Source organism: Homarus americanus, unplaced genomic scaffold, assembly GCF_018991925.1.
Source record: "Homarus americanus isolate GMGI-L3 unplaced genomic scaffold, GMGI_Hamer_2.0 scaffold49667, whole genome shotgun sequence".
Lineage (NCBI taxonomy): Eukaryota > Metazoa > Arthropoda > Malacostraca > Decapoda > Nephropidae > Homarus > Homarus americanus.
This window is the reverse complement of record NW_024738608.1, coordinates 8,786,462-8,813,987: the sequence shown is the minus strand read 5'-3', so window position 1 is coordinate 8,813,987 and position 27,526 is coordinate 8,786,462. Positions and strand designations below refer to the sequence as shown.

General features: G+C 35.8%; 1 protein-coding gene across 1 annotated transcript in view; it reads left to right on the top strand.

The window, feature by feature from the left end:
- The first annotated feature begins 833 nt into the window (after positions 1–833).
- Positions 834–27,526, top strand: part of LOC121874258 (cap-specific mRNA (nucleoside-2'-O-)-methyltransferase 1-like) — a 35,144-nt gene continuing 8,451 nt past the window's right edge. The window contains exons 1-11 of the mRNA XM_042378355.1: positions 834–965; positions 4,260–4,471; positions 6,359–6,517; positions 6,955–7,122; positions 8,465–8,632; positions 10,487–10,694; positions 13,988–14,203; positions 17,576–17,708; positions 24,255–24,434; positions 24,879–25,075; positions 26,778–26,909. Coding sequence (XP_042234289.1) covers positions 926–965; positions 4,260–4,471; positions 6,359–6,517; positions 6,955–7,122; positions 8,465–8,632; positions 10,487–10,694; positions 13,988–14,203; positions 17,576–17,708; positions 24,255–24,434; positions 24,879–25,075; positions 26,778–26,909 — 1,813 coding nt within the window. The 5' untranslated portion in view covers positions 834–925. The remainder of the gene's footprint in view (positions 966–4,259; positions 4,472–6,358; positions 6,518–6,954; positions 7,123–8,464; positions 8,633–10,486; positions 10,695–13,987; positions 14,204–17,575; positions 17,709–24,254; positions 24,435–24,878; positions 25,076–26,777; positions 26,910–27,526) is intronic.

Here is a 27,526-nt window from a genome sequence, read left to right as displayed (position 1 = left end):
TACCTGTGAGTTTTTTACCTGGATTCCAATATGTCATGTGACAATAGCTCAAAGCAGTGCACAACGGTACTTACATTCCGATTATAAATCTTTGCTGAATTATGGAAGTACAGTATATGCAACCCCACAAGGGGTCACAGCTCAAGGTTGAAGAAGCCTCAAGTCCAGAAAACTTTGAGGGCAAACTTTTTCGGAGTGAGAGTTGTGAATGCTTGGGACAATCTGCCAGAAAGTGTTGTGACGGCACCGAGTGTGAGCTCTTTCAAGACAAGACTTGACCAACACTGGAACAGGTTCAGGTACATTCAGGAGCCGGTGCATGCCCAGTACTTGCCAACAGTGTAACAGAGACGTGACCGACCGCCCAAGCGACTAACGAGTCGATCATTTGGTGAAGAAGATAAAAGTAAAGTATGTAACTTTTTTTCAGAATCACATAAACAAGCGCACGTGTAATTCCCTGCCATGTATCAATTATATCACGTACAGCAGATTCGAAATAAACATCATAAAAATATGTAACTCTAATTTCACATTAGATATTAATTAGATGAAGATGAAATTATCTTGTACAAAACAAGTACACACTGTACTACAATTTCATAAAAGTTTTCATTCAGTACTTCTTGAAGTTTTGATCATTAATAATAACAAAAAACAATTATTTACTATCAGCAATTTTCGGTATCTTAAATATTGGAAGAAATACTAAATTTTATTTGACAATATTCCTGAGGGATATGTTACACTATCACTGCAAATGATTATAATTCAGGAAGACCGAGTGTGGCGAGTCTCGTGTTATAACCGACCGCCATCGGTTGTTTGGATATTATAAACACAGCGGCTGGTGATAGTGATAGTGAACCCCATGACTTATGATACAGCTTATAACAACACAACTTGACGAAAGAGAAGCCTCAAAATGGATAAGAGGTGTGAAAAACACACACTCAGTGAATCAGGTAAGTGGGATTCGTGACACTTCTCCTGCACAGCCTCAAGTGATCTTGGTAGTTCTTAATGGAAACAGGCTAATAGTAAGGAAGCTTTGGTGTGTGAAGCACGGCATTTATCTTCTAGCCAACTATTTGAGTTTTGAAGTGGGAGGCAGTAGAGGAATATATAGTCAAAGGCTGTGAAAGATCATTCCCTAAGGAGTGTATTGGGAGCATACACCTGATCACAGAGGTAGTTAGATCAATATTTATTCAGTAAAATTTGTCACATTGGGTTAGCATGCTTATACATACTGAAAGTATATGTAATTTTATGATTTAAGCGTGCTTGTATTATGTGGTTAATTTTATGTTTCTAATGCATGGCATTTCTATTTGTTTAATGCGTCCTTAATTATTTGTGCAAACTCTTCAAATATGAAAGTATAAAAACCTAACCTAACCTTAAGTATCAGTAATAGTGTACAGTGGTAATACTTGTTGAGTGTTCCGGCCTTAGCACCAACATGCGGAAATTTCTCCAAAGAAGACAGATGCCTTCTTATCTCAATAAATTGACAGAAAAGGCAGGAAGAATGCATTTACAAAATTTAAGTTTTATAATCTTTTACGTTTTCTGTCTCGGGAGGAGCTGCCTCTTTGCACCATCTTTACTTTTTGTGATTGAATGATGGTTTTTTTACTGAGTTTATTTTATTAGATACAGCTACATTCTATAATTCATCATTCATAATATGAAGAAAATTCACCTACAAAATCTAACCTAAAATATTACACATGTAATTATTGTTTTAAAGTAAAATTATTTCCATTTTTTTTATTGTTACAATCTTTAATATATAAGCAATAAAATGAAGAAAACTAGGTAAAGATTTGTTTTACTAACTCCTTTGATTTTTATTCAAAAATATATTTTTCTTGTGCTTTTTTGTGTGTTTTGTTCAAACGTAATCTTCATTTTCTTGGGAATATCCCCATTTTTGAGGAAGTGACAATTGGTCAACAACTACAGTCTCTCCTCGACTTACGACGGGGTTCCGTCCCGACGACCAAGTCGTAAGTCGAAAATGCGAAAATAATACATAAAAATTCTAAAATGGGTGTCTCTTTTTCTTCTCAGCACCACGAGAACTCTCACTTTTACGCTTGCCAGCCATAATACAAACAAAAATTTTGTCAGTACACAGCGTGATCACAAACGTCAGGACTCAAAAATACGTAATGTGAAAAATATTTTATACGACCATGGCCGCCGTATGTCCGGGTTGTCGTAAGTCGAGGAGAGACTGTGCAGGTATAGGGAAACCCATGGGGAATTGGGAGTTTTGGGTGGGGGAAAGGAGGGGACCTAACCTAACCTAACCTAACCTGTGGATGATGAGGTGATACATTTTTCTATTTTTAAAAGGCGCATGGTGATTGGCCAATGTTGGTATGACTTCACGCAACCATGGCCGAAGGGGAAGCAGGAAAATCATAATTGGGCTATTATTTCAATCTATTTTAATTTTTGTCATTTCCTCCAAAATAATGACTTTCCCAGAATGCTCAAAGGTTTGTGAATGCATATCAAAAGTGAAAATGAAACTGCGTGCATGGCAACGCTTGACTGCCTGGGACCTTTAAGCCATGCAAGGAGCTTATAGGTGTGCTTATCACTGATACCATGTGACTTGGGGGTCCTTTGAGGTTGCTTTAACCAACAAAGAGAATGTGGAAAATCTTTGACCATCTGGGCACAACCTAGGTTAAATTAATTGACCATCTATGGGTTATTAATAGTAAGTGAATTATTTGTGGGAAGCAGGGTAGTTGGGTGGTGGACTGAGCATCCCTCTTCGTTCCCTTCCCCCCCCCTCCCCCACTCCCTGTTCCTGAGCCAAGTGCACACCTCTGACCTCAATAATACAACATTATGAGTGAAATGGCTTTAGAGGTCCAAAGAAATTTTTATACTATACATATAGGAAGAAATTTTCATTGTACTGTACGTAAAATGTTTCATATATATATATATATATATATATATATATATATATATATATATATATATATATATATATATATATATATATATATATACAGTATATATATATATATATATATATATATATATATATATATATATATATATATATATATATATATATATATATATATATATATATATATATATATATATATATATATATATATATATATATATATATATATATATATATATATATATATATATATATATATATATATATATATATATATATATATATATATATATGGAAAATGAGAGGGTTGAGACCCAGAGCCCCTATATTTGTCTGTATGGAATTTGAGATGAAAATGATCCAGTCATTTGGTTAACAGGGTTTCCCCATTGAACTTGAAGCTTCACTGGGTTTTAAACAACAAGTTGCATTAAGAATACAGTAAACCCTCGATAACTCGGCATTTGAGAACTTGGAATTTCATACAGCTTGGCATGGATATGGTCTCGGAATGTATTATAGTATAACTGGGGAAATGCCAAGATATGTAAAGTTATCTGGGAAAATCTCGGCATGTCTGGCTGCCTGCATCACCTACCGTGCCTCTGTGTCACCTACCGTGGTGTCACCTACCATGCATCTATATCACTTACTATGATGCTTCATTCTTCAACCTGCAGTGCTGGTAAGTGTTCATTTTTTACATTTAGTAATTACATGTACACATATACCGGGTATGGGTCAATAATTTTTTATTGTTGTATTTTTGTAGGAAGGGGGGAAGTGCCTCGATAAGCCGGAATTTTGGATAACTCAGCAAGGCCAGAGCCCCATGTGTGCTGAGTTATCGAGGGTTTACTGTATAAAACAATTTATTTGACCTTGGTTTGATAGGTGAGGAGATGCTTTGCAGCCATCACTGATCTATAAAGCCAGTCATTGTAATCTGCTGCTAGACAATCAGAACCCTGTACTATGGCAGGCTTTTCTAGGGGTGTTTAGTTTTTCATTCACTGGTACACTACTGTATTAAGTTCAGTTTTTAAAATGTTTGGCGTGAAAAGCCACATCTGAAAAAATGTTTGATGAATTTGTTTTAGAATTTCAGGAATGACTCCTATTGATACATATACTGTAAGTATGCAGATGAGAGATTGAAAACTGGTTTTTAGGAAAAACCGGCTTTTTTTCCTCTTATTATAGGGAAGTTTGGTTAAAAACAATTGAAAGCAGGATATCTGAGAAATTGACTCATTTAAATGCTTTACTGTACTGTATTGTCCTCTTAACATTAATTTTTTTCTTTTCTTCACAGATTCCTCAGCATCTGAAGAAGAGACCTCATGTTTTTCTTTAGGAGGTAGGAAACGATCACGCCTGAGCATTGATCTAGATGACAGAGAATCCTCAGATAATGAAGATGGCGGAGGTGGTTGGGGAAACACAAAAACATCCACAGAGGAAACCAAAGTGTCAAGTAGTGCAGCCAACAACAGTAGTTATAGCAGCTTTGCCCAGCGTATGATGGTAAGTATCTAATCAATTGTTTAAAGAATGGTGTTAAACATGAAGTTATCTTCTTTTATTGTTTTAATCACAAGAACCATTTTACCAATACTGTACAGTAGATGATACAACTGCTCCACTTACTGGAGATCCAAACCATTAATGGTTGTATCTGATGGGCTGTGGAATATGTTTTGAAGCCCAGTACAGTAGCATTACTGTTGACCCAAAATGTGCCAAACTTATATACAGTTGGTTGACAATCCCTTATCCGAAATCCTTGGGGCCAGATGTGTTTCGGATTTCGGAATGGTTAGTTAGTTAGTGTGTGTGTGTGTTTTTTTTGTTTTTTTTTTATACACAGGGATCAGCCCACCCGGGCACAGATCACCAACCCACATTGGGGTCTGGGGGGGGGGGAATGTAGTACAGAAATAATAATAATCCATAGGTCTTGGTCGTGTTTCTCACTTTTGATCTTTTATTCATTCTTGTATTTCTTTATTATTATTTATTATTATTATTATTATTATTATTATTATTGTTATTTTTATTATCGTTATCATTATTATTTTATTATTTTATTTTTGTGAATTTATTATTACAGTATAAATTTTATTTACTATGAATTATTATTACAGTATTATTATTATTATTATTATTATTATTATTATTATTATTATTACAGTATTATTATTATTATTATTATTATTATTATTATTATTATTATTATTATTATTATTATTATTATTATATTTCCGGCCCCAATGGCGTGGATAAGATATATATAGCCCAAAGGCGAAGTGGCCAGTAATCCCCAAGCCAAGTACACACACACACACACACACACACACACACACACACACACACGTACGTATTCCCCAACTTACGACAGGGTTACTTTTGTGGACCCTGACCATAGGTCGATTTGTTCATAAGTCAGAACAGTGTTAATAACAAAGGTTAGGTTAGGTTAAAGCATTACCCAGCACATAAAAAAAACAACATTGATATCCCATACATAACATATAATGTAAATAAAGTGATTTTAAACAATATAAATTAATGAAAATAATAAAAATAAAAGGGATTTTAATTAGAAATTTTGGCAATGAATGTATTGGGATCCCTTTCGTGAGTGCGGATGATCGTATGTTGGACGGTCGTGACTCGGGGACTGTATATATATATATATATATATATATATATATATATATATATATATATATATATATATATATATATATATATATATATATATATATATATATATATATATATATATATATATATATATATACACTCACACACAAGTAAATCACTGTAGGTGCGCGTGATCCAAGTATATGCTGATAACCACAAGGAAACAAGAAAACACTAAGTTCCCTTGCGCTTTCTTGTAATTCACATCTTCAGGTGTGAGTACAGAATAAGGAGAAATACTTTAGAAGGCTAATATATACAGTAGAGGAGAGTGAGATCAAGTCCCGAGGGGACAGCAGGGGTCCACAATGTTCCAGTCATAAGGCAGTGACCCTTACTAATACAGGGGGTCCCCGACTTAAGAACGTCCCGCTTATGAACGCCTACCGATACGAACTGGGTTAAACTTGAAATTTACAGTAATGTATTTTATTTACCTGATGACTTATTTTTTACTTTCATTTACTGTATTTTGTCATTTTATTTCTTCTTTTGTCTTAAATTAAGTGATTTTAGATGTAAATAAAGATATATACCCTTTCCAAGCCTATACAGTACATGTAACTACAAATAGCTGATTGGTTCCCCTGAGCGTTTTAACTCCCCCCAGACAGCACGTATGTAAGCACATATTTATATCGACCTTTTATGATGTATATTTAAAGTTTGCTAACATCCTCTCTGAAGTGCTAATACCTTTTCCAGAAAAATATGGGTTACCAAGAAGGCAAAGGCTTGGGTAAGTATGGTCAAGGTCTTGTAGACCCTGTTGAAGCTAGTAAGCAGAGAGGTCGCAGAGGTCTGGGTCTTCGCTTAGAAGGTCTTGAGGCATCCACCAACCTGGACTGGGACACCAATCTAGAGGTTAGTAATGAAGAAGGCATTTAAGTTTTTTAAGAAGTACATGTTTTGTTTTTTCAAGAAGATAAGTGCAAATTTGTTGTAGAAGAAGAAATGTTGATTTTACAGCATAGCCTTATGCCTTATGAAGATGTTAAATTATATGTAAGAGGATATACAGTATATAAAAAAAATGTTGAGGAATTGTTCTAAATTAAGTTAAAATGGAAATCAAACATTGCCAGGTTGTCTACTGTACTGTATATACCATGATATTACCATATACACAATACTGTATATACATTATAACCCTAATTACAGGTACTTTTAATTTTTAGAATCATAGTCTACTTTTGTACTGATGTATTTAATGTAATATGTATGAGCCTTATATAAAAGAGCAAGATTTAAAAGACGTAGTGTCATATTCTGTATTGATATTTTAAAATGTTATTTTGCAGAGTGTCCAAGTTGAAGAAGAAATATTGTGGCTGCCACACTGCCCAGACACCCCTCCAGATTATGACACCCTCCTTTTATGGTCCCGAGATGACAAGAAAAAACAAGATATATCTGATGAGACAAATTTCTGTGAAGTCAAAATTCTTGAGGGTGTACTTGCAGCAAAAGTATGTGTAAAATGTTATTTTCCATGCAGCCTTTTGACATATGTGTACAATATGTTTCACTCAGACATAAACAGTAGACCCTCAATATATTACAAGGATGAGTTTAGAATTACAATATTACAGTAAAATCCCCATAATTCAAAATAATGGGTTGATCTAGCCCTTACGAATTATGAGATTTTATGAAATACGAGGGAGACCTCCCGAGGGGAAAAAGACTGTACTTTTACGTTATCTGTCCCAATTTAAATTTAAACGTTTCTAAGTACAATATCAGATCTAGGTGCTTGGTCCAAGGTTATCAGATATAATAACTCAAACACGGCAATGATGGAAAAACAAGTGGAAAAAACTTGCTCGGTAGATCATAGATGTACACTCCTTGACTAACCAACATGAACTGACCATGACTGACAGGTATAAGGTATATACTCTACAGTATTGCCTTCAGAATAATTCCTGCTAACTCTACAGTAAGAAAGTTATGTTAATACCTGTATCTGGTTTTCTTACCTTGAATTATTTTATCGATTAATACACTGGACATGAAGAATAGTTACTGTACAAATGTGAAGATAAATAATTGTTAGGAGGTATAAGGGTAGCTATTAGGGGATTTTGAAGGGGGTTATTTTGTTTTTCTCATCGAAAGTAATAGCATGCCTTATCTTCTTAATACCACCAGATGTAGCAGCATCTGTTTGGCTCTCCTTAATCTTTTTCCTCATTGTACTGTAGGGTATAATAAAATATAATACACTGTGAACAATTATTGTCAAGTGAGTAAACATTGGTGCCTTTACTGTAGTGTAATTTTTCTGGGATTACAGTTCAAAATTAAGGAGTATGACCTTAAGATAAAAATTACGAGTGATTTAAGGTGCCACGAAAAAAACAATATTGATAAATTGAGTTGTGGCATATTGAGGGTCGACATTAGTACAGTAGTCATGTCAGAGCTTATAGTGTACCTACTAGAGGAATAAGTTCAGCAAGATAAGATTTTATCTCAACTTTTAAACCTCTTTCCTCTATAGTGTATTATCACTGAAATCAAGAAAAAATACAGCCACATTCAGACCCTATTTATTCGGTCATTAGTTCATTCTTTGTATGTTAATAACTGGTCTGGTATGTCTCTGCCACAACACTGTCTCGCATACCTTGTTCCTTCACACAGGCCTTCAACAGCATGTCCATCCTCAAAAATCCCTCGATGCTATAGGAGACATTGTCTTTCTTTCTAGGAACCTTACCCTGTATATTATCTGGGGACAACTGTACATCTACATCCACAGTAAATATTTTTAGTATTCATATTGATGTTTTATTTTCCTTACAGAGTGTATTCGATCAGCTTGATGGGAAGGAACTACAGAGAGGTCGATCACGAAGTAATCCATTTGAAACTCTTGGAAAACTTTTTTTTCAAAATAGAGCTGCATTGAAAATGGCAAACATGGATGCTGTGTTTGATTATATGTTTACAAGGCCCAAAAATGAAGCTGGGGTAAATATATATATATATACTGTACTGTATATATACTGTAAGTGCAGTGACGAGAATTTTTTTTTTGCAGTAAGCTCATTAATATCCAGGCTCCTCAGGACCTATGCCATGCCAGAGTTTCAAAATGTACCTATTTGTTGAGAGTATTATTTAAATGATGAATTTTGACACCCTTTCATTGTTAAAAAAAAGATTCTTTTCAGTATACAGTACTGTACTAATATTAATACATATTTATATACAGTATATAAAAGACATGTCTACAAGACATTTTTGCCAATTCTCTGCCCAAGTCTTGAGTCGTTATTGACAAGTCTCAAGTCACTTCTAAAGTATTTATTGGTGAGTCTCAAGTTAAACTTTGAGTCTTTTTCAATTAGTGAAAAGTCAAGTTTTGGGTCTTTTGACAAGTTGCAAGTTCACTCTCTAGTCATTACAGATATACAAGTTTTATTTTCATTCACATTGTGCTTTAGTATTGTACTATGTTTTAAAGCTCTGAAACTGAATTTGTAACAGTTTAGGTACATTAATCCTTATTCATCCCTAATTTGGTTGAGTCTGCTTCACACTCTTACTCCACCACTGTTACACCAGGTTCTCTGTCCTCGTGAGTCTGCCTTTCCCTCTTACTCCACCTCTGTTACACTATAGCAAGTGTTTTTTCAGCTGAAAAAAATGCCCTGCCCCCTCCTCAAGAGTTACAGCTGATTGGCTGTTGCAAACCAGTCCGATTTCGTCCTGAAGTCATGATGTATCTCAAAATGAGTTTATTCATAATCGTTGGGATGATCTTTTCTGACGAGAAAGATATTTAACTAAATTATATAAAGATACATACCTTCATTATTTCAAACATAAGCACGTAGGAAGTTTATCAGAAGTATTATACTTGAATTAACTGATAAACTCGGGTAGCAAATTTACATAGAAGGTAACATGAAGGAAAAAGAAGTTATTCTTAGAGCAAGTCGCAAGTCAGATTATTACAAGTCTCAAGTCAAGTCACAAGTCTAGAGAGGCAAGTCTTACGAGTTAAGTCGAGTCTCCAGGTCACAGAAATAAGGACTAACTTTGGTACTCTACCGAAAAATATAGATTTATGTATATACAGTAAAACCTCGATTAACCGACCACATAATGGGGGGAAGGGGGCCGACGGATAATCCAAAAGATCGGTTAATAGTACATAAAGTCTACGGAAATAATACATACATTTTCAAAGTACCTTTCCCGAACCTACCTCATTTAATTCCCTCTATTCATTTTTGTTCATTTGCCATTCATATTTCAATTGAATTTGCTTTAAAACATTAACCACTTAAGTAAATAAATATGAACCAGCACAGAAACCGTGAATAAAAAATGTTAAAGTCAAAGAACATATGTCATCACAAAAATTGTGACCAAGTCCCAGGTTGCTGATCTGACTTTCTACCTCATTTACACACACTTGCAGGGTCTCAATTGCTTCTCTTACTATTGACAACACAACATACATATATTGTTTCTCACTCTTGATTTTTTTTTAATTTTTGCATTTCTTTATGGTTCTTTATTACTATTATTATTATTATTATCATTATCAGTATTATTATTATTACATTATCGCCTCCCCAGGCCCCGATGTGGGTCAGTGATCTGTGCCCGGGTGGGCTAATCCCCGTAAAAAAAAAATTAGGAGTTCGGGATTGACGGTTAATCCGAATGTCGGTTAATTGAGGGTCAGTTAATCGAGGTTTTACTGTACTGTATTCTGTGTTTAGATAACAGTTTTTGTTTATTTAGGCCTAGTTTTTATGTAAAAATTTGAAGATTTTCTTGTATGATTATGTTTTTTCCTGTCTGTTCCAGGAGTCTCTTGTTGGACCAGAAGATTTACTGTATTTTGCTGATGTGTGTGCAGCTCCTGGAGGTTTCTCAGAATATGTTTTATGGCGTCGAAAGACTGATTCCAATGGATTTTGTGATGCAAAAGGCTTTGGTTTTACCCTTCGAGAGAATGACTTCAAGCTTCATGACTTCTTTGCTGCCCCAGCAGAATTCTTTGAACCTCATTATGGTGAGCTTTTTGTCCCTTTCATGTTTATTCTTAAAATATGATTGAATATTTAAATTTATCCTTTGATTTGTGTAAAATTAACGGTCTTAAGATTTCTGATACTTAGTCTCTTTATGAAAAGTTTATTATCGCTCTCTGGGTCCTTCAGCCAAATCATGATTATGGGAATTGGTACTCGCTAAGCATCCATGTATTCTGTCAATGTATCCATCCAACCATCCATGAGCAAATTTTTTCAGAGATACCTGTACTGTAGCTCAATGGAAAAACTTATAAAGGTGCAGGATTTGTTGGGGAGTAAGTTGTTCACCAATTACTTGAAGTCCTGCTATAAACAATAAATGGCAGAGATGAAGATTTTGGCAGAAATTATCAGTAATAGGGAATGAAAATATGAGATTTGCATTTGCAGCTAGAAATGTACTCAAGTGCATAAATGCTCTGCTTTACACTTTGACTGGAAAAAATGGATCAAAAGATTAAATACAAATTTAACCAAGGTTAAATATCACATAAATACTGTATAGGTCACATTTATTTAATTTTCATATGATGCTGTGTTACTCATTAACCTCTTCACTACAGTTATTTGGCTAATGCCAGACGATTTTATTCAGTTCAAAATGGGACCCCATACACAGTTAAGTGGATAAAAATAATTAATTGCCCTTTTCATATTTGAGGCAGGGTATAAATGCTCATGTATGAAAGTACTGTACAGTGAAACCTCGATAAATTGGACTTCAATATATTGGAATTCGCTTTCTGGTCCCCAGAAATACATCTAAAAAAAAATGTTTTAAGTAATGGAGAAGACTAATAAAAAAAAATTTATGAAAATAACCACACATAATGAATACTGTACAGTGGTCTAATCAGATTTGCTATAGGCCTACTGAGAACTAAGACACTTGAGTATGTAAGCTGGCTGGAGCTGATCAGGTGTTGCTGCATTCATCAGATTTATTTATTTATTGATTCAGTATTATATTCTCATATAATTGGCCTCTTTTGGTGTATGGTTCATGATTAATATAACATCTTCGGTAATAGAGAAAAAATACAATACTGTATGAAATTTGTAATATGACTTGAAAATAAAAGGATGAGCTGTATCAGTCCGTTATTTACTCAAGATGCGTTCGTGTGACAGCTTTCAGCAAACCAGCTTCCAACAGGGGTCACTATATCACTATATGAAGATACCTTCCAAACAACGTTATTTACTACCTTTGAGTGTTATATGATGGCTCATTTTGGCTACTTGTACACTTAGACAAATGATTAATGAAACCAGGGTACATGCAGATACACAATATTGTACACTACAATATTAATTATTAAGTGGTGATAAATGCACTACAATCGTACAGGTTGGGTATCCCATATCCGAAATCCTTGGGGTCTTGAGGGTCTCGGATTTGGGATATTTTGGGATTTTGGAATACCTATATCCTGTACAGTCTCTCCTCGATCTACGACGGGGTTCCGTCCCGACGACCAGGTTGTAAGTCGAAAAGGCGAAAATAAAACATAGAAATTCACTTTTACGCTTGGCAGCCATTTTAAAGGGAATTACAAACGAAAATTTTGTCAGTACACAGCACGATCACTAACGTCGGTACTAGAAAATACGTAATTTGAAAAGTATTTTATATGACCACGGCGGTCATATGTCCGGGTTGTCGTAAGTCGGGTATGTAATAAGTCGAGGAGTACCTGTATACAGAACCTGTATAATGGGGTAGCTCACCCAGCAGGGATGGGGCCTAAGTCTATGCACAAAATTTATTTATATTTCATTTACAGCATTTGGATACATATATTCTGCAGGTAGTTTTATGAAATATAATTTAACCCTTTCACTGCCCCCCCCTCTGCGGGGATAAATCGAGAAAATAATAAAGTTTTCCAAAAATAATAATAATAAAAATAAATACAAAAATATCGGGAAAATAGGCGGACGTTCTGGAACGTCACCCGAGGCCTAAGGGTTAATAATTTGGGGTATAGAATATATGATAAAATGTACACTAAAGACCCAGAAAGGTAAGCAATCACAACCGTCTGTTGGCATCACCATGACGCATGACTCTGAGGTGCTAAGCAGCCTGTGTCTTACCTTTATTCATTACACCTACATACTTATTCTAGTAAAAAAATTATATTTGCCATATTTAGTGAATTATCTACCATAAATATAATGAAATAGACTTTCGGATTTCAGGGAATTTTGGATAAGGAATACCCAACCTGTATTTATTAAGTGATGATAAATACATGACTGTACTGTACTAATTTACTAAGTGTTAAACACAGACATTGTGGTAAGCCAATCAGCTGTTTGCCCTTTGTAAACAAATGACTAATGGGGTTCAGTGTGAGATTCTTTTTTCGAGAAAGCTGATTCTTTTTTTACAGTATTTTATCAATTTGCTACCAAATGAATCTAAATTATATGAGAATTATGGCAAAAATGCATAAAGAAGTGTTAAAGCAATCTTTGGGGTTGGGAGCCACCCACCTGTGCTATCCCCCTTCCCCTCCCCTTTGCCAGCTGCTCGTAGATAAACACTCGTCTTCCACATACAATATACTCCTACACTTATTTGTTCTTATTTTTATTATTATAGTACTGTACAGTATACAGTTTTCTCTTCATTCATAAGACAAATTCTGTGGTTGCTTACATATTACACTTTACAGTAATAACAATCATATCGGTGAATACAGTTGTTGACAACCAGATTTAAGTGTGATTTTCAACTCAGAGAGTTCTGCTTCATTTTTTTTTTTTTATTCTTCATGTAATATTCTATTAATAACATTGTTATACACTTAAGACCTTAGTCATTGAAGTGCAGTAATAGCTTAACAGCAACTGATTTTCTGTAAACAGTTCAGATAAGCAGTGTTATCTCCACCCTCCGCCCCATATACTGTATTCGCTTTTTTTGGACTTTGGCATTTTTCGGACTGGGGTCTGCCCCAATTAGTCCAATTTATCGAGGTTCTACTGTTAAAATGAAATTTTTATTATTTATGTATGATATATAATTGGGGAAAATTTTTGTTAAAAGTGCAATTGGATGAAAGAGGTGGAAGTGGACTGCTTTGGAGACTTCATGAACAGTCCTGTACTGTACATATTACCAATCATTGTAGTAGCTGTAAATTTCAAACTTCATACAAAAGTGTAGAAGAAACATGACATTCTGGTAAGCTTAATACTTTTCAGTTTCTTTCCAATGTACAATGAATTTTTAATTATTAAATTTTAAAATCCACTAAAGGTACGAATGGATGTGATGGTGATGGAGATATCTACAATCCTGATAATATAAAAAACTTTGTTGACTTTGTACAAAAGTCAACCAAAGGCCAGGGCATCCACTTCATGATGGCAGATGGAGGGTTCAGTGTGGAGGGCCAGGAGAACATACAAGAGATATTATCAAAACAACTATATCTGTGCCAGTTCTTGGTTGCTTTGGGAATAGTGAGAACAGGTATGTTGTGTTATTAATTTTCATGATGGCTGAGTGATTTTTTTTTTTATTTGCAGTTGTAAGCTCCGCAAAGTGCAGTGCTTTGACTGACCAATTTGCGTCCACTGTGGCTTGTAACATGCACTCACCTGTCTGCCTGTCCTCGCCCACCACTGTTTCTGGGAACAACGGTTTCCAAGCGTGGAGAATTGTTGCTTGGCTAGTGTCATTCGATGTGGCTACCATCCTATCCACTGCATTTTTAATTTTAAAATTTTTCCATAATTATCACACTGTTATCACTTCACAGGAGGGTGTTGATGTGGGGGGGTGCAGGGGTGACTGGTGGTGGAGGGTGCTGGGTCGTCCTCAGCTACTTCATTGTCTTGTGTGGCGGTGCTGGGACGAGGGTCAGCAAGTGGTGCATGTGGCTCATTGTTACTGTCACTCAGCTCCTCCTAGATCCTCTGTTTCTCCTCCTGCGAGTCTGTCTGTCTGTCTGTCTGTCTTCTCATATCATTCTTAAGGTGCTTGTAGTAACAGAAATTTTACAATGCATATGATTTTTTGGTTTAATGACTGTATCAAGGCGGTGGTGTATGGTGGTAGGAACATCACCTATATGTTCGGGTGATGGCCTACTAAGAACTTGGAGTGCCCTGGGGCATTGACCATTAACAGGATTACATTAAATGACAAGTTCTTCACCCAGAAGTAATGTTCAGCACCGGGCACAAAATGTTTGTCAATCCAATCAGATGATATTCTTGAATTTTCTCAGACGAACTTTGGCATTTCTTTTCCAGTGGATGTCGTGACGATCCAGGTTTGCGTACCTTGTAAGGCCTGGGTCTTTTAGCATGGCTAACAACTAACGGTTTCATTTTGCAATCACCTGTTGAGTTACAGGTGAACATGACCGTCAGCCACTCCTTTCGTGGCTTCACGCCTCTTGCCTGATGCCCCTCCAAGCAGATGAATGTAGATTTGGGGAAATGTTTCCATACCAGTAATCTCATCACAGTAAAAACTGTTCACTGCTGTAAACTTCCTCAATGATTGCCTTCAAGATGTTGGGGTAGTCGTGGGCTGCCTGGGTGTCAGTTGAGTCACTTCCCCTTGGTAACCAGGGAACTTGACCTCGTACCTTCTTTTAAATGCATTAAGTCAGCCATCTTGAAGCTTTGAAAGGTGGAGGGTTGGTGACTCTTCTTGCATGCAACAGTGGCATAGTAGGTGGTGAATCTATGGTCCATACAAGCTGACTCTCTCACGGTCCCTTCTCTTAACCCATTCCTGAGGAAAGTGCTCCATGATCGCCAACAGTTGATTCCTCTCGTTGTTAAGAGTTAATCCAGGGTTACCAGCATATCTAGCAAAAGCATCCGAGTGGCAGGCAGGCAGGAACTCACGTTGCTTCCTCATAAAACAAACTATAGATTCAGGGCAGTTGAAACACTTGCATCTATCAGCATTACGTGCACCACTTCTATTTAGGTCCATAATTGTCAGTTTGTCTTCCAAGGTGTACTTTTTTTTTAAGTCCCTTCCTGTACTCCTGCTTGGTAGATGGTGGCTTCTTCCCTCTTTCACTTTAGTCTTTTATGGGTCTCTAACTGCCCACAGAACTACTTGGAGGTGCATCACTCATCCTCACACTGCTGAAGTCATCGCAATAGCTGATTATGTAAGAGTCAGAGCTAGCAACCACTAGCACTAGCATTAGGGATGCCACTAATATCATCAACATGGCTGCCACGGCATCACCAGCAAGATGCTCACGGCCATATATAAGCTTATCTGACGTGAAAGGGGTGAGCAGTTCCGAGGTAAAGAATGATATTGTACTGTACGTACTTCGAAAGTGGTGATCCTACTGTACAATAAACCTTCGAAAATCCGGACCCGGTAAATCTAGATTTCGGAATATTCAGACAAAAAAAAGGGGTGGTTCTGGGCTATGAAGCATTCCCAAAACAGGGTGAAGGTAGTTTTAGGCTTAAAGTTTTTATCTTAGTAAATGTCACAGATTAAAATTAGCAGAATATAACTTGCATTGCTGGAATCCTTGCAAGATAGCAAATAATTTTAGTATAAACATTACATATTTTGCAAAAAAAGATAAAAGTTGTAGTCCTTTAGTGTAGTACATCGAGTACAAATGAATACAGTAATATGTTGCTCAAAATTGTGGCTTTTTCACGGGATAAAGTCTCTATAACTAACCCCAGTAGTCAGGATAATATGTACTGTATTTTTGGTGTTTTTTATATTATTATTTATCGTTTTTTATACATTTTGTACATTCGCCGGAAGATTTGGACAATCGGCTTTTCCGGACAGGTGGTTCCCCATTTTAGTCCAGATCTTCGAGGGTTCACTGTACTGTACAGTGCTTCAAAATATGATCAAGTGTGAATTCAGAATAACAGAACAGGACCATTATTCTTAAACCTTGATAAAAAATGTTGAACGCTGATTATCTTAGGAAATTTATTTTGATGTCTACATAACACCATGGAGGAAAGTCCCTATTAATCTCACTTAAAGAAAACTGAAATTCAATGATGGCAACTACTGCAATTCTCATGTTTTAGGAAAACATTAAAAGGGTTATTATTTTATTCCTATTTATCATAGGAAAATTAATTTGAGGTCTAGAGTTAGGTTTTGATGTGTGAGGAATTCAAAGAAACTACTGGATGTTCACCACATTAGTGGTCACAGCCCCAGGTTAAAGAAGCCAAAAGTTCAGAAAATTGCCAGAGAGTGTTGTGACGGCACCAGGTGTGAATCATTTAAGACCAGACTTGACCATCTCTGGTGCAGGTTCAGAAACATTCTGTAACCAATATACTGCATGCCCAGTACTTGGCAACAATGCATAACAGAGACATGACCGACCCAGTAAGTGGTGAATTCATATTCTATGAGTAATTTGAATGGGATAAAGCCCCAAGGGTGTTGAATTAGCAAGGTTCGAGTGTATATATAGTTTATATTTAGCATTTATTTGCATAAATTAAAAAAAAAGATATTGTACAAGAAAATATAGTGATATAAACTGAAAATCTATAGAGGTGTGTTGCACAGCAGAAGTGAATAAGGCTCACATGTCCCATGGACCTTGGAGGTAGGTACCAGGTAGGGGCTCCTATATACCATGGGGGTAGGTACCAGGTTGAGAGTTAGTAATGCCACTTGTTTAGTTAAGAAAAATCATTGGTTTTGTAAATTTTTACCTTTAGGCAAGGTTTTACTCTAGTTGCTTCTTGCCTTGTACAGTACAGTTTTAGTGTTGGTTAATGAATTTAATTCACTATAATGATTACAATATGTCTAATTCATTACATAAATTTTTGTGCATATGTTCAGATTGAATTCTCATTTCAGATGGTCATTTTGTGTGTAAGCTATTTGATGTGTTTACAACATTCAGTGTCGGCCTCGTGTACCTGATGTACCGCTGCTTTAAGTATGTCACTATACATAAGCCCAACACAAGCCGACCTGCTAATTCAGAGAGGTAAGTTTTTTATTTAATCAAAGTAAGGGTTGAGTCTTTGGAAGGCCATGTATTTCTGAAATTTCTCTTGCAATTCCCAGTTGTCTTTAAGTACATTCAATATATATTAGGGTGAATAATAACACCAATTTATGGATAAATAGCAACATATTTATTTGAGAACCTTTCAACAATATACCATATCATCAAACCAAAAATGTGTTTTGGTCTGATGATGATGATAAGAGATCCTGTACAGTATTGTTGAAACATTACTGAATAAATGTGTTATTGTTTATCCTTTAATTGGTTCTGCTATTCATCTTACACACTTTATTTACTTTCCCCAAGGTGAGTCGAATGCATCAGTTACAATACAGTACTTATATATAAAATATGTGATATATAAGATATATATACCTGTACATAGTTTTTAAGTTTGGCACCTGATTTCTGCTCAAGTGATTTATTGTGACTCATGGTAACATTTCCTTCCCATTGTTGGTTTCTTCCTCCACCAGTAACATTTTCTGTTGTAGAGAAAGTATCTGACAATTCCAGTGACACATTGTGCAGAAAGACCCCTCACTGCAGTAGTGTTTCCTTGACACCCAGAGGTTGAGGGTGAGGTTGAAGAACTGGTAGATTCGCTGAGTAAATTCTGATATGATAGCATGTGTGTGAGCTTCATCAGTAATGACACTGACAAATTAGTTAGTCATTAGCATAGAGAAGTACTTAGAGACCATGAGGAATGTTACATGTATATCGGATTGAAATACATTGCCAACATGTGCACAGGGTGTTCATGGTACAGGAGTCTGGAGTAATGATGATGATTGATGATGATTTGGACTGCAAAATTGGTGTTAAGACGATGGTACAGCACCACCGTGAATTATTATTATTTTTTTTTCACACCATGTTGATGTCCAATACCCATAAACCTGTTCTTTATGACTGAAAGAAATATGACTATATGAGGACATCTGTGTTTAGGATGTTCATGGACAGGGTCAGGCACTGACAGGCTTGGGAAGGAGAGGGGGAAGCAGCTATGAGGTAAGCAGAGGCAGCATTGTGTGCACGAACTTGTATAATTTTGGGTATGGTAATATATTCACCACCTGTGGGTCAGAAAATTCTATGGTCAGGTTCCGAGGGTGCTGGATTGGAGAGGTTCAACCTTTATTATATATTCTTTATTTCTAAGTCAAATTACAGGGTGTGTCAATGAAATGATATATCCGCAACTTTTATGGTTTCTTATGTAAATAAACACTGGAGCAGCTGGTGTTCGGATCCAAATTATGAATATTTGACCATGAAATTTAAAAAAGAGGTAGTAATTGAGGTGCCTGTGAATTTAAGAATGCAAATTTGTATTTCACGAATTATTGCGAGTCCACTACAGTATATTCAAAGTTGGATACCGTAGTTGATAAAATGGTGTACCAAATATAAAATGTGGATGCTCAAAACTGTTGTTGGTGAGGGATAACTGTACAGTACAGTAAAAGGATAAATGACTCAGAATGAAATAGTGAGTATAAATGATATGGATAAAATCTGGTTTTTTTTTTTTTGCTGCCTTTTCTAAACTATTTCAGCTTATTAGTTACCTTAAAGATTTTTTGTTGGTACCTTTGGAAGGTGAATTTTCACCCTTTTTTTTTATGTATACTGAGACTCATTTAAAAAAAATGGTGTTTTATGCAGTGGTGTCACGATTATTCGTGAAATACTGTACAAATTTGCGCTCTTAAATTTGCAGGTACAGTCCACTGCAGTTCCGCGTGCAACAGGGGCTAGAGCGTTTGGAGAGATGTGGCACCATTGTGTTTGTTAACATCCCAGGTAATTAAGTGAATAAACTAGAGTAACTACGCATTTATGGCCTGGCTAAAGACTTAAAATAGAAATAAATCTTCAAATTTGAATGCAGGCATTTCTATGATATTGTGAATATGAAATTATATTTCTATTTTACTTAATAGTGCTAATCCAGCAAACCACTGCACTACAAGGGGGGGAAACAACAGTGACACTGAAACAATTTTGATATTGGGTGGGCACAAGGGATGGGGATGGTGAGTGAAGTGAGCCTATACAGCTGGGGGGTTTGAAATACCATGACCAATCTCGGGGACATTTTGAGGCTGTATGCACTGGGTATTAAAGTATACAGTATTCTTAGGTCAAATAAGGAAAAAACAATTAATTTTTTAACACAAGAGGAGAATGAGAATAATATAGAGAGATTGTTCTTACTAATGGGGGATTAATTGATCCCTTCGACCCCCCCCCCCCCCACTCATCTGTGTCACTGGCGTGGAAGTATAGAAAATAAATTACCATATTTTATGGCATATGAGAGGCACCGCCCCATTTTAGGAGGGAGTATTTAGGAAAAGCTTTTGTGTATTTTCCTCCCGTAACCATAGTTTTCTTAAAACAATATATACAGGAATAAATAAAAACAATACCAATAAATACAAAAAATTATACTGTATTGCCAAACCAGTAAATAAAAGCCAAATGAAACTTTAACACATTCGCCATTTGCATATACTGTACTGTACATCTGTACTCCCAGTTCACCACAGCAACGGCGACGCTACCTCCGCCAATTCCCTTGCAATGCTCTCCCTCCCACCACCAACTGCTCAGCTATCCTCCCACTCCCCCACTAAGCCAGCTAACTCGTGTACAATGAAATGTAGATTTCTTTTATGTGTTTGCCCTTAGAACAATTATTTCTTTTACTTTTTTCACAATATGTTTGTAGAATGGTTTGTGAATGTATATCAAAAAATAATAAATTAAGAAAGTTACGAAAATACAAGTTGAAAAACAACAGCTTGGCCCAGTAGCCTGGTGGTTACAGAGACGAGTCTAACCTGGCTACAATGCCATGTCGGCGATGTTAACAGATGTATGTGTGAAAAGAACATTACCTGTAAATCTTCATTTGTATCAGGTATTTGTAGATTGAAAAATAAATGTTGCAGGTATGGCATTAATAATTGTAATGCTTGTAAGAGTTCAGAAATGGTTACTGCTTAGCTACCTTTAAAGAGTTGGGTGTCTGCCGTATGGACGTTAATCGTCTCAGGTTATCGTCTTCAGCACAGTATACAGAGTAGTTATAGATCGACCTTTTATATTTACAATAATTATCTTTTTAATTAATTAAGAGTAATAATAATGTTTAAGTAAGCAATAACTTATTTTTTATTCTGGAGTTGGGTTAGGTAGAATTTAGCCTACTGGAAACAGCAACGGGGGGATTCATTAGCTTGCGGGAGAATGCAACTTCACATATAGGACGCAGGCTGATTTTTATAGCCATTTTCTGACAAAAGCTGCATCTTGTATGCTATAAAATATGGAACAGCATGCCCTTAAAATTCACTGGGGTTTGATTCTCAAAATGGCTGCGAATAGCCAAATCTGTGAATAACATTTGCTGACCAGGGGGTAGGGGGGGTTACATTTTACTCATGTGCAAAGAAATTTATATTCCTTTTGTGTGTTTGTCCTTAGGACAATTATTTCTTTTACCTGTATTGTATATATGTGTGTGTGTGTTTGTAGACACACACAGACACACAAAACATTCAAATAAATAATAATGGGAAAATCCTGTCACAAATAATAAAGTTAACTTTAATAACAAAGTACGGAGTTGATTTGAGGGTAGACTCACATTTTTTCTACATTTTGTTGTCTTGTTTCTGATTATTTGTGACAGGATTTCCCCATTATTATTTATTTGTGTGTGTTTTCAGTGTCTGTGTGTGTCTACACACACACACACACACATATATATATATACAATACAGGTAAAATAAATAATTGTCCTAAGGACACGCACTTAAAGGGAATATGAATTTCTTTGCACATGAGTAAAAATGTAACCACCCCCTATCCCCTGGTCAGCAAATGTCATTCACAGATTTGGCTATTCGCGGCCATTTTGAGAATCAACCCCCGTGAATTTTAAAGGCATGCTGTTCCGTATTTTATGGCATGTAAGACGCACTTTTTTGTCAGAAAAATTGCCAAATATGAAGTGTATGAATTTTTAACACATGGTGTTCGGTCTAATGAATCAATGGAAGCGCTTCAGATGTCCGAAGCTTAACCGACTGGAAATTTTGTGACTGTGAGAGTATTGAATAAAATCAAGATTAAGTATGATTTACTAACCAGATACAGTATGATAGTGTCAATACAGTACATTATTCTCCCTCCTCCCTACTTCCAACCCCCTTTTCTCTGCGTCATTTCACAACGCCACTGTCCTTCAGACAGTAAGCAGATAAATAGCATCTGATGTGATACTCTGTATAAAACCAGGATCAGACTAGAAATGTCTGCATTCAGAGATGAAGATTGACTTTTATTTTAAAATCCCTAGCCAGGCCACAATTGCAGGGTTGCTCCAGTTCATTCACGTAATTACCTGGAATGTAAACAAACACAGTGGTACCACATCTCTCCAAATGCTGTACCCCCTGTTGCAGGCAGAACTGCAGAGGACTGTAGCTCTATTACCTCTTCTAAATTTTGCGGTCAAATATTCCTAATTAGCAACGAGCACCAACTGACTCGGTATTTGATTACATAAAGAAACCATAAAAGTTGTGGAGGTATCATTTCATTGCTGTAATTTACCTTGGATATAAAGAAAATATAATATGAATAACATTTCAATACCCCAATGTGACTTAGAAATAAAGAAAATATTATATAAAACCATAAAATATGGACTAAGTGTTTCCTCTCTTACCCCCTTGACTACTCCCCCTCCCCCCGTTCTTGAGCTGAGTGCACACCTCTAACCTCATTAATACAACGTTATTTAATTTTACCATAATACCCATATTATTTAGGTACATTTGGTACTAGGTTAAGAAAACATTATTGTTACGTAATAAGTTAAAAAAATTAATAAAAATCCAAGCTCAACCCAGATGAGTTATTGTGTAGTATTAAATTCCTGGTTCTTTGTTTACAAAGTGTGGTCACAGCCAGCTCAGCGCCTGCCTGTCTTCATGTTGACATACTGTATTGGCATAACCCACTTGACATTATGAGAACAAATTTAGCTGCCTATGTAATATAGAACTAGGTTTGGACAATACTGTATCTATGTGTTATTGTATTTTTGATGTATCTGTATTACAGTACATACTTCACTTTAATGAGTCACATTAACGATTCATCACAATAACGACAGTAATGAAATGCGACACCTCAATATATTAATGATACATTTCAACACAATAACGATCAGTACCGCATAGTCAATCTGGGCAACCATCTTAATGACGTCAGCAAGCAGGGTGGTTTGTTTTGATCAGAGCGTGTGAACAGGAGGTGTGGTGTAACCTACTTACTTATCTGTGAGCCGACATTCAAGTGTGCCAGACTTTTTGGTTGGTAGAAGGTGTTGGCTCTAATTACATGCTATGATAAACAATAAAATTGATACATAGCATATCATAAAATAGCACATATTTCATGTAAACAAATTTGCTCCTTCCACACTCGAACCATCCTCTGTGCGATGTGACACAGTTCAGCCCGGCAGTCACCCAGCTGACTGCGAGACGTGTGTATGCCGTGTCATCACATCAGGGGAAGGGAGTGTAGGCCATATGGGTGGCAAGTCGTCAATGCAGTTACAAACCACTGGAGTCACAAGCCCACCCATACATTCACTTCCCCAGCATACACACCCATACTCTTCATTTTTCTTATTTTATAGTTATACAGTATATTATATTTAATTTATTTCTGAGCCATATTAGAGTATTGTAATGAGTATTCCACAACTTTTGTAATTTCATTACAAGAACAATGGCAATATGCCATCTCACAGGCCACTTCATCCCCAGTTTTTTCCCCTTCCCAATGAGTCATGCTATCACTAAGCTGAATTTTGACCTAACATTAATCATTGCATGTTCTTGGAGGCATTTTTCTTGGTATTCTAACCATCATTGGTCCTGATGAGTTTAAATATAAGGAATTACACTGTAATCTTTAACTCTTTAGAAGATCACAAGTCCTTCCCCTGGTCGGCCAAAATCAGGTAAAATAAATAATTGTCCTAAGGGCAAACACATAAGGGAACACAGTATACATTTCTTTGCGCATAAGTAAAAATCTCTCTCTCTTAGCAAATGATATTTGCAGATTTGACTATTTGCGGTCATTTTGAGGCCCAAATCCCCGCGAACATAAAGGGTATGCTGTACCTAGATGGTTCTCAAACATTCCATAACTAATTTGGGGTGCTTTAGGGAAGGACGATCATACTTGTCTTAGCCCATACAGGACGTTTCTTATTGGAAAATAATAATCATGTAAGGCCTTTAGGGGTTATTGGGTATAGAGCGTGCACCATCTGTGAAGCTCATCATTTACAGAAATTATACTTGTCCATCAAGTTTTAAATGTATCGTCTTATTTTGTTGCCATTTTTTGTAATGTCTCATTGTAAAAATTGGAAAACAGTTTTATATTGATTTATTGATTGTAATTTTTTTTTTTCAGATACATTATTTGTAAATGGAAGAGGGAAAGCACAGAGGATGTCTATAAATATCTCCTTGAAATGAATGAGAGGTTAATAGGTTTGAGTAATTCACCCATGGATGTCTCAGAACTTGTAGCCCTGGAGCACCTCAAAGCTGAGCAAGAATTCTTTGATTACATTTATAGATCAAATAATGAGTAAGTGTTTGCTTAATTATATATTTCCTTTGTAAGTTTAACTTAGACATTTTAAATTTCATAATCTTTTTCTTGTAGAGTGGTTGGAATCAAAAGCAACACACTTTTTGTTTTTTCTCTGAAAATTAGAACAAGGCTTTATAGAAGGATGATCAAGTAAATAATCAGAATACAAACTATAAATGAAGAGCATTAATGCTAACTTAACCAATACTAAACTAACTTAACCTTACCTAATTTAATTACAATTTGGTTGTGTTTTGATAATAAGAGACATCTTTGTGAAACAGGAGGTTTAGCCATGTACTGCATGAACTAATTCCGTTTAAGTTATAACAATGAAAGCAAAAATTTATCCTTATTACTATTCTACATATATTTTAGTATTGCTTAGAAAACTTCTGTTGTGTATTAAGTCATATCATTGCTCTTCTTCCACTGCAGATTAGGATACCGCCAGATGATTAGCTTGCGAAAAATTCAAGTGTTTTGTCAAGATACACAAATGATTGAACCAAAGCAATCAGAACTTCGCCTTGAGTGCCTCAATCTTTGGCAGTTGCCAGACCGAACTCGCACAGCCCCACAGCGCACAGAAGCCAAAGTCAAATTCATTGAACTAATTGAAGGAGAAAATTATGGTAAGGAATTCCAACTTACGCTTCAATTTAAGAACCTCCTAGCACTAGATTCCAACTGGAAAGAGCAAGTCAGCACTCTACCCTCCCCAATTTTTGAAGATGATTAATGTACAGTACAGAGGGGGTGGATTGTACAGTTAGGGCCCAGTAACGACTGTGGTACACCAAGTCATGATAGACTTTATTAACCGTTGAATGGGAAATATATTTCTCATAGGATGGTCAGTTTGTCACTTATGCAGAGTTTTTGTCTTTAGAGACAACCATGTTTAGTATGATTTTCAACCTAGAGAATTCTGTCTCATATTTTTATTATTGTTGATGTAATAATATTTTACTAACTTTGTGATGCACTTAAATACTTTAGATGTTGAAGCGCAGTAATAACTTTATAACAACAACTAATTTTCTTGAAACAGTCCAGAAAAGCAGTGTTATGTTCAAACACCTCTTCCCTATAGATTTGCTTTATTCTTTTTATTTATTTACTCTCATATTTTCTGGACTGGGGTCTGCCCCAATTCCCAATTAGTTTGGTGCATCAAGGTACTATAGTACTGTATATACCTTTTCTTCTTGATACCACCAGATGCAGCAGCATCTATTTTGCTTTCCTATCTCTTTTTGCTCATAATGCTGTTGGAAATAATGAAATTTTTGGTCATAATACAAAATACCCTGGACTGTACCCTATAAACACCTTTCATAATGCAATGCATGTGGTGGTCCATATTTAATTCTTCTGGGCTTACACCATGCAATAATGGAGTTTGACCTTGCAATAATGAAAAATGGGAATAATTTAGGGTGGGACTCTTAACCCTCTGTAGGCAAGTTACTGTACAAATTGCCTGGTCCACCCTGTTCAGCCTGCCAGATATTAAAAACATCTACAGTAGAGCCTTGTTATTTTTAATTAAATGGGGTTCAAAATCCCATATATTTTGAAATATGAGGGGGTTTTATTACCATACTTACTATTGTATAAATTAGAAATACATTCGAAGTAACAAAATATTTTACAGTATTGTACATTAATCCTTAAGGTATGTTCTTAAAATCCTTAATTATTGATAATTGAATAATGTAAATATGTTTTGTCCATAAATATATGCATTAGGTTAAGATAAGACTTTTCCTTGGTGTTTGAATGCTAATTGACTTCCTTGGAGTGGCAGCCCCATGCCAGGAATTTAGGCGCAAATTTGTTTATGTTCGAATTAGGATACAGGTAACATAATTCAAACTTAGACAAGTGGTTTAAAATAGAGATAACCTGTTCAGATTTGTATTTTTTTCAAATTACATTAAGTTTGTAACAGCAGAGTTAGAAATAAAGAGGTTTTACTGTATTATGGCAATTTTTACCCCTTACACTGTATACTTGACCAGATTCCCGTCCATCCCTCTGCTGAAACTTAGTACTGTATTCATTAACACTTTTATTCAATAAGTTGTATTTATTCAGGTGTTTTAGCCCAAGAAATTGTATACAGTATATTTTTCTTAAAAGCCTATGTTTGTTTTGTTATGATACCTGTACCGTGTCATTTATCAGAATGTTGTGCATACTATATTTGTTACTGATCGGCCTCAAATCATGTAAGTAGCACTCTCTTAATACTTTAAGTGCAGTAGTATCTATTTCAAGTACTGTACATGAATGAAGATTTATAATTTTTTCTTTTCTTTTTTCTCATAGAATATATGTCACGGGCACCAGAAGATCTGACGATAGCCAACCTTCAAGAAAAAGTACACAGTTCCTATGACTTTCGTTGTGTACTTTTAGCTTCCACACGAGATGGACGCAAAGATCGAGCCTTTTATCTTGGTGAGGATTGTTCTCATTGAACTTATTTAAGACAGTTGTGTCTGAACTATATCTTAAGTACAGTACAAAAACCCTCATTATGGACGCTGTATTTGGGTTACATTAATTTGTCCATATGGAAATGAGGATAATTCAAAAAAAAATTCAAAACCAAAAATTAGTAAAAAGAAAAAAATCATCAAAATCAATTAATTTTGTGTAGCTTTAATGACATCTTTGTTTACCTGCAAGTGTGGATGCACAGCATACCCACACTGCCAGTTATTTTTACACATGTGAGAGAGTGTGATGGGTGACCTTTACACTATCTCACTTCCTAAACCTCCTTTATATTGATTGATGTGATGTTTGGGTTCATAATGTTGTGCCAGTTTGTGGGGTTTCAGGTTGATGTGACATATTGCTTGTGTTGGCAATATGTAGAGCATGGCATGTGCTTAACAGGGATTCTCTTGATCTTTTTCCTCTGAGTATAGTATTTGCTGCCATGAATTTCTGGTGAGTTATATTCAAGTCTTTCATATATTATTATCATTATACAGTAGGCTCTCACCAATAACGTCTAATAGGTGCCTGAAAAACACCGTTATTAGCGAAAACGTTATTTGTGTGACATT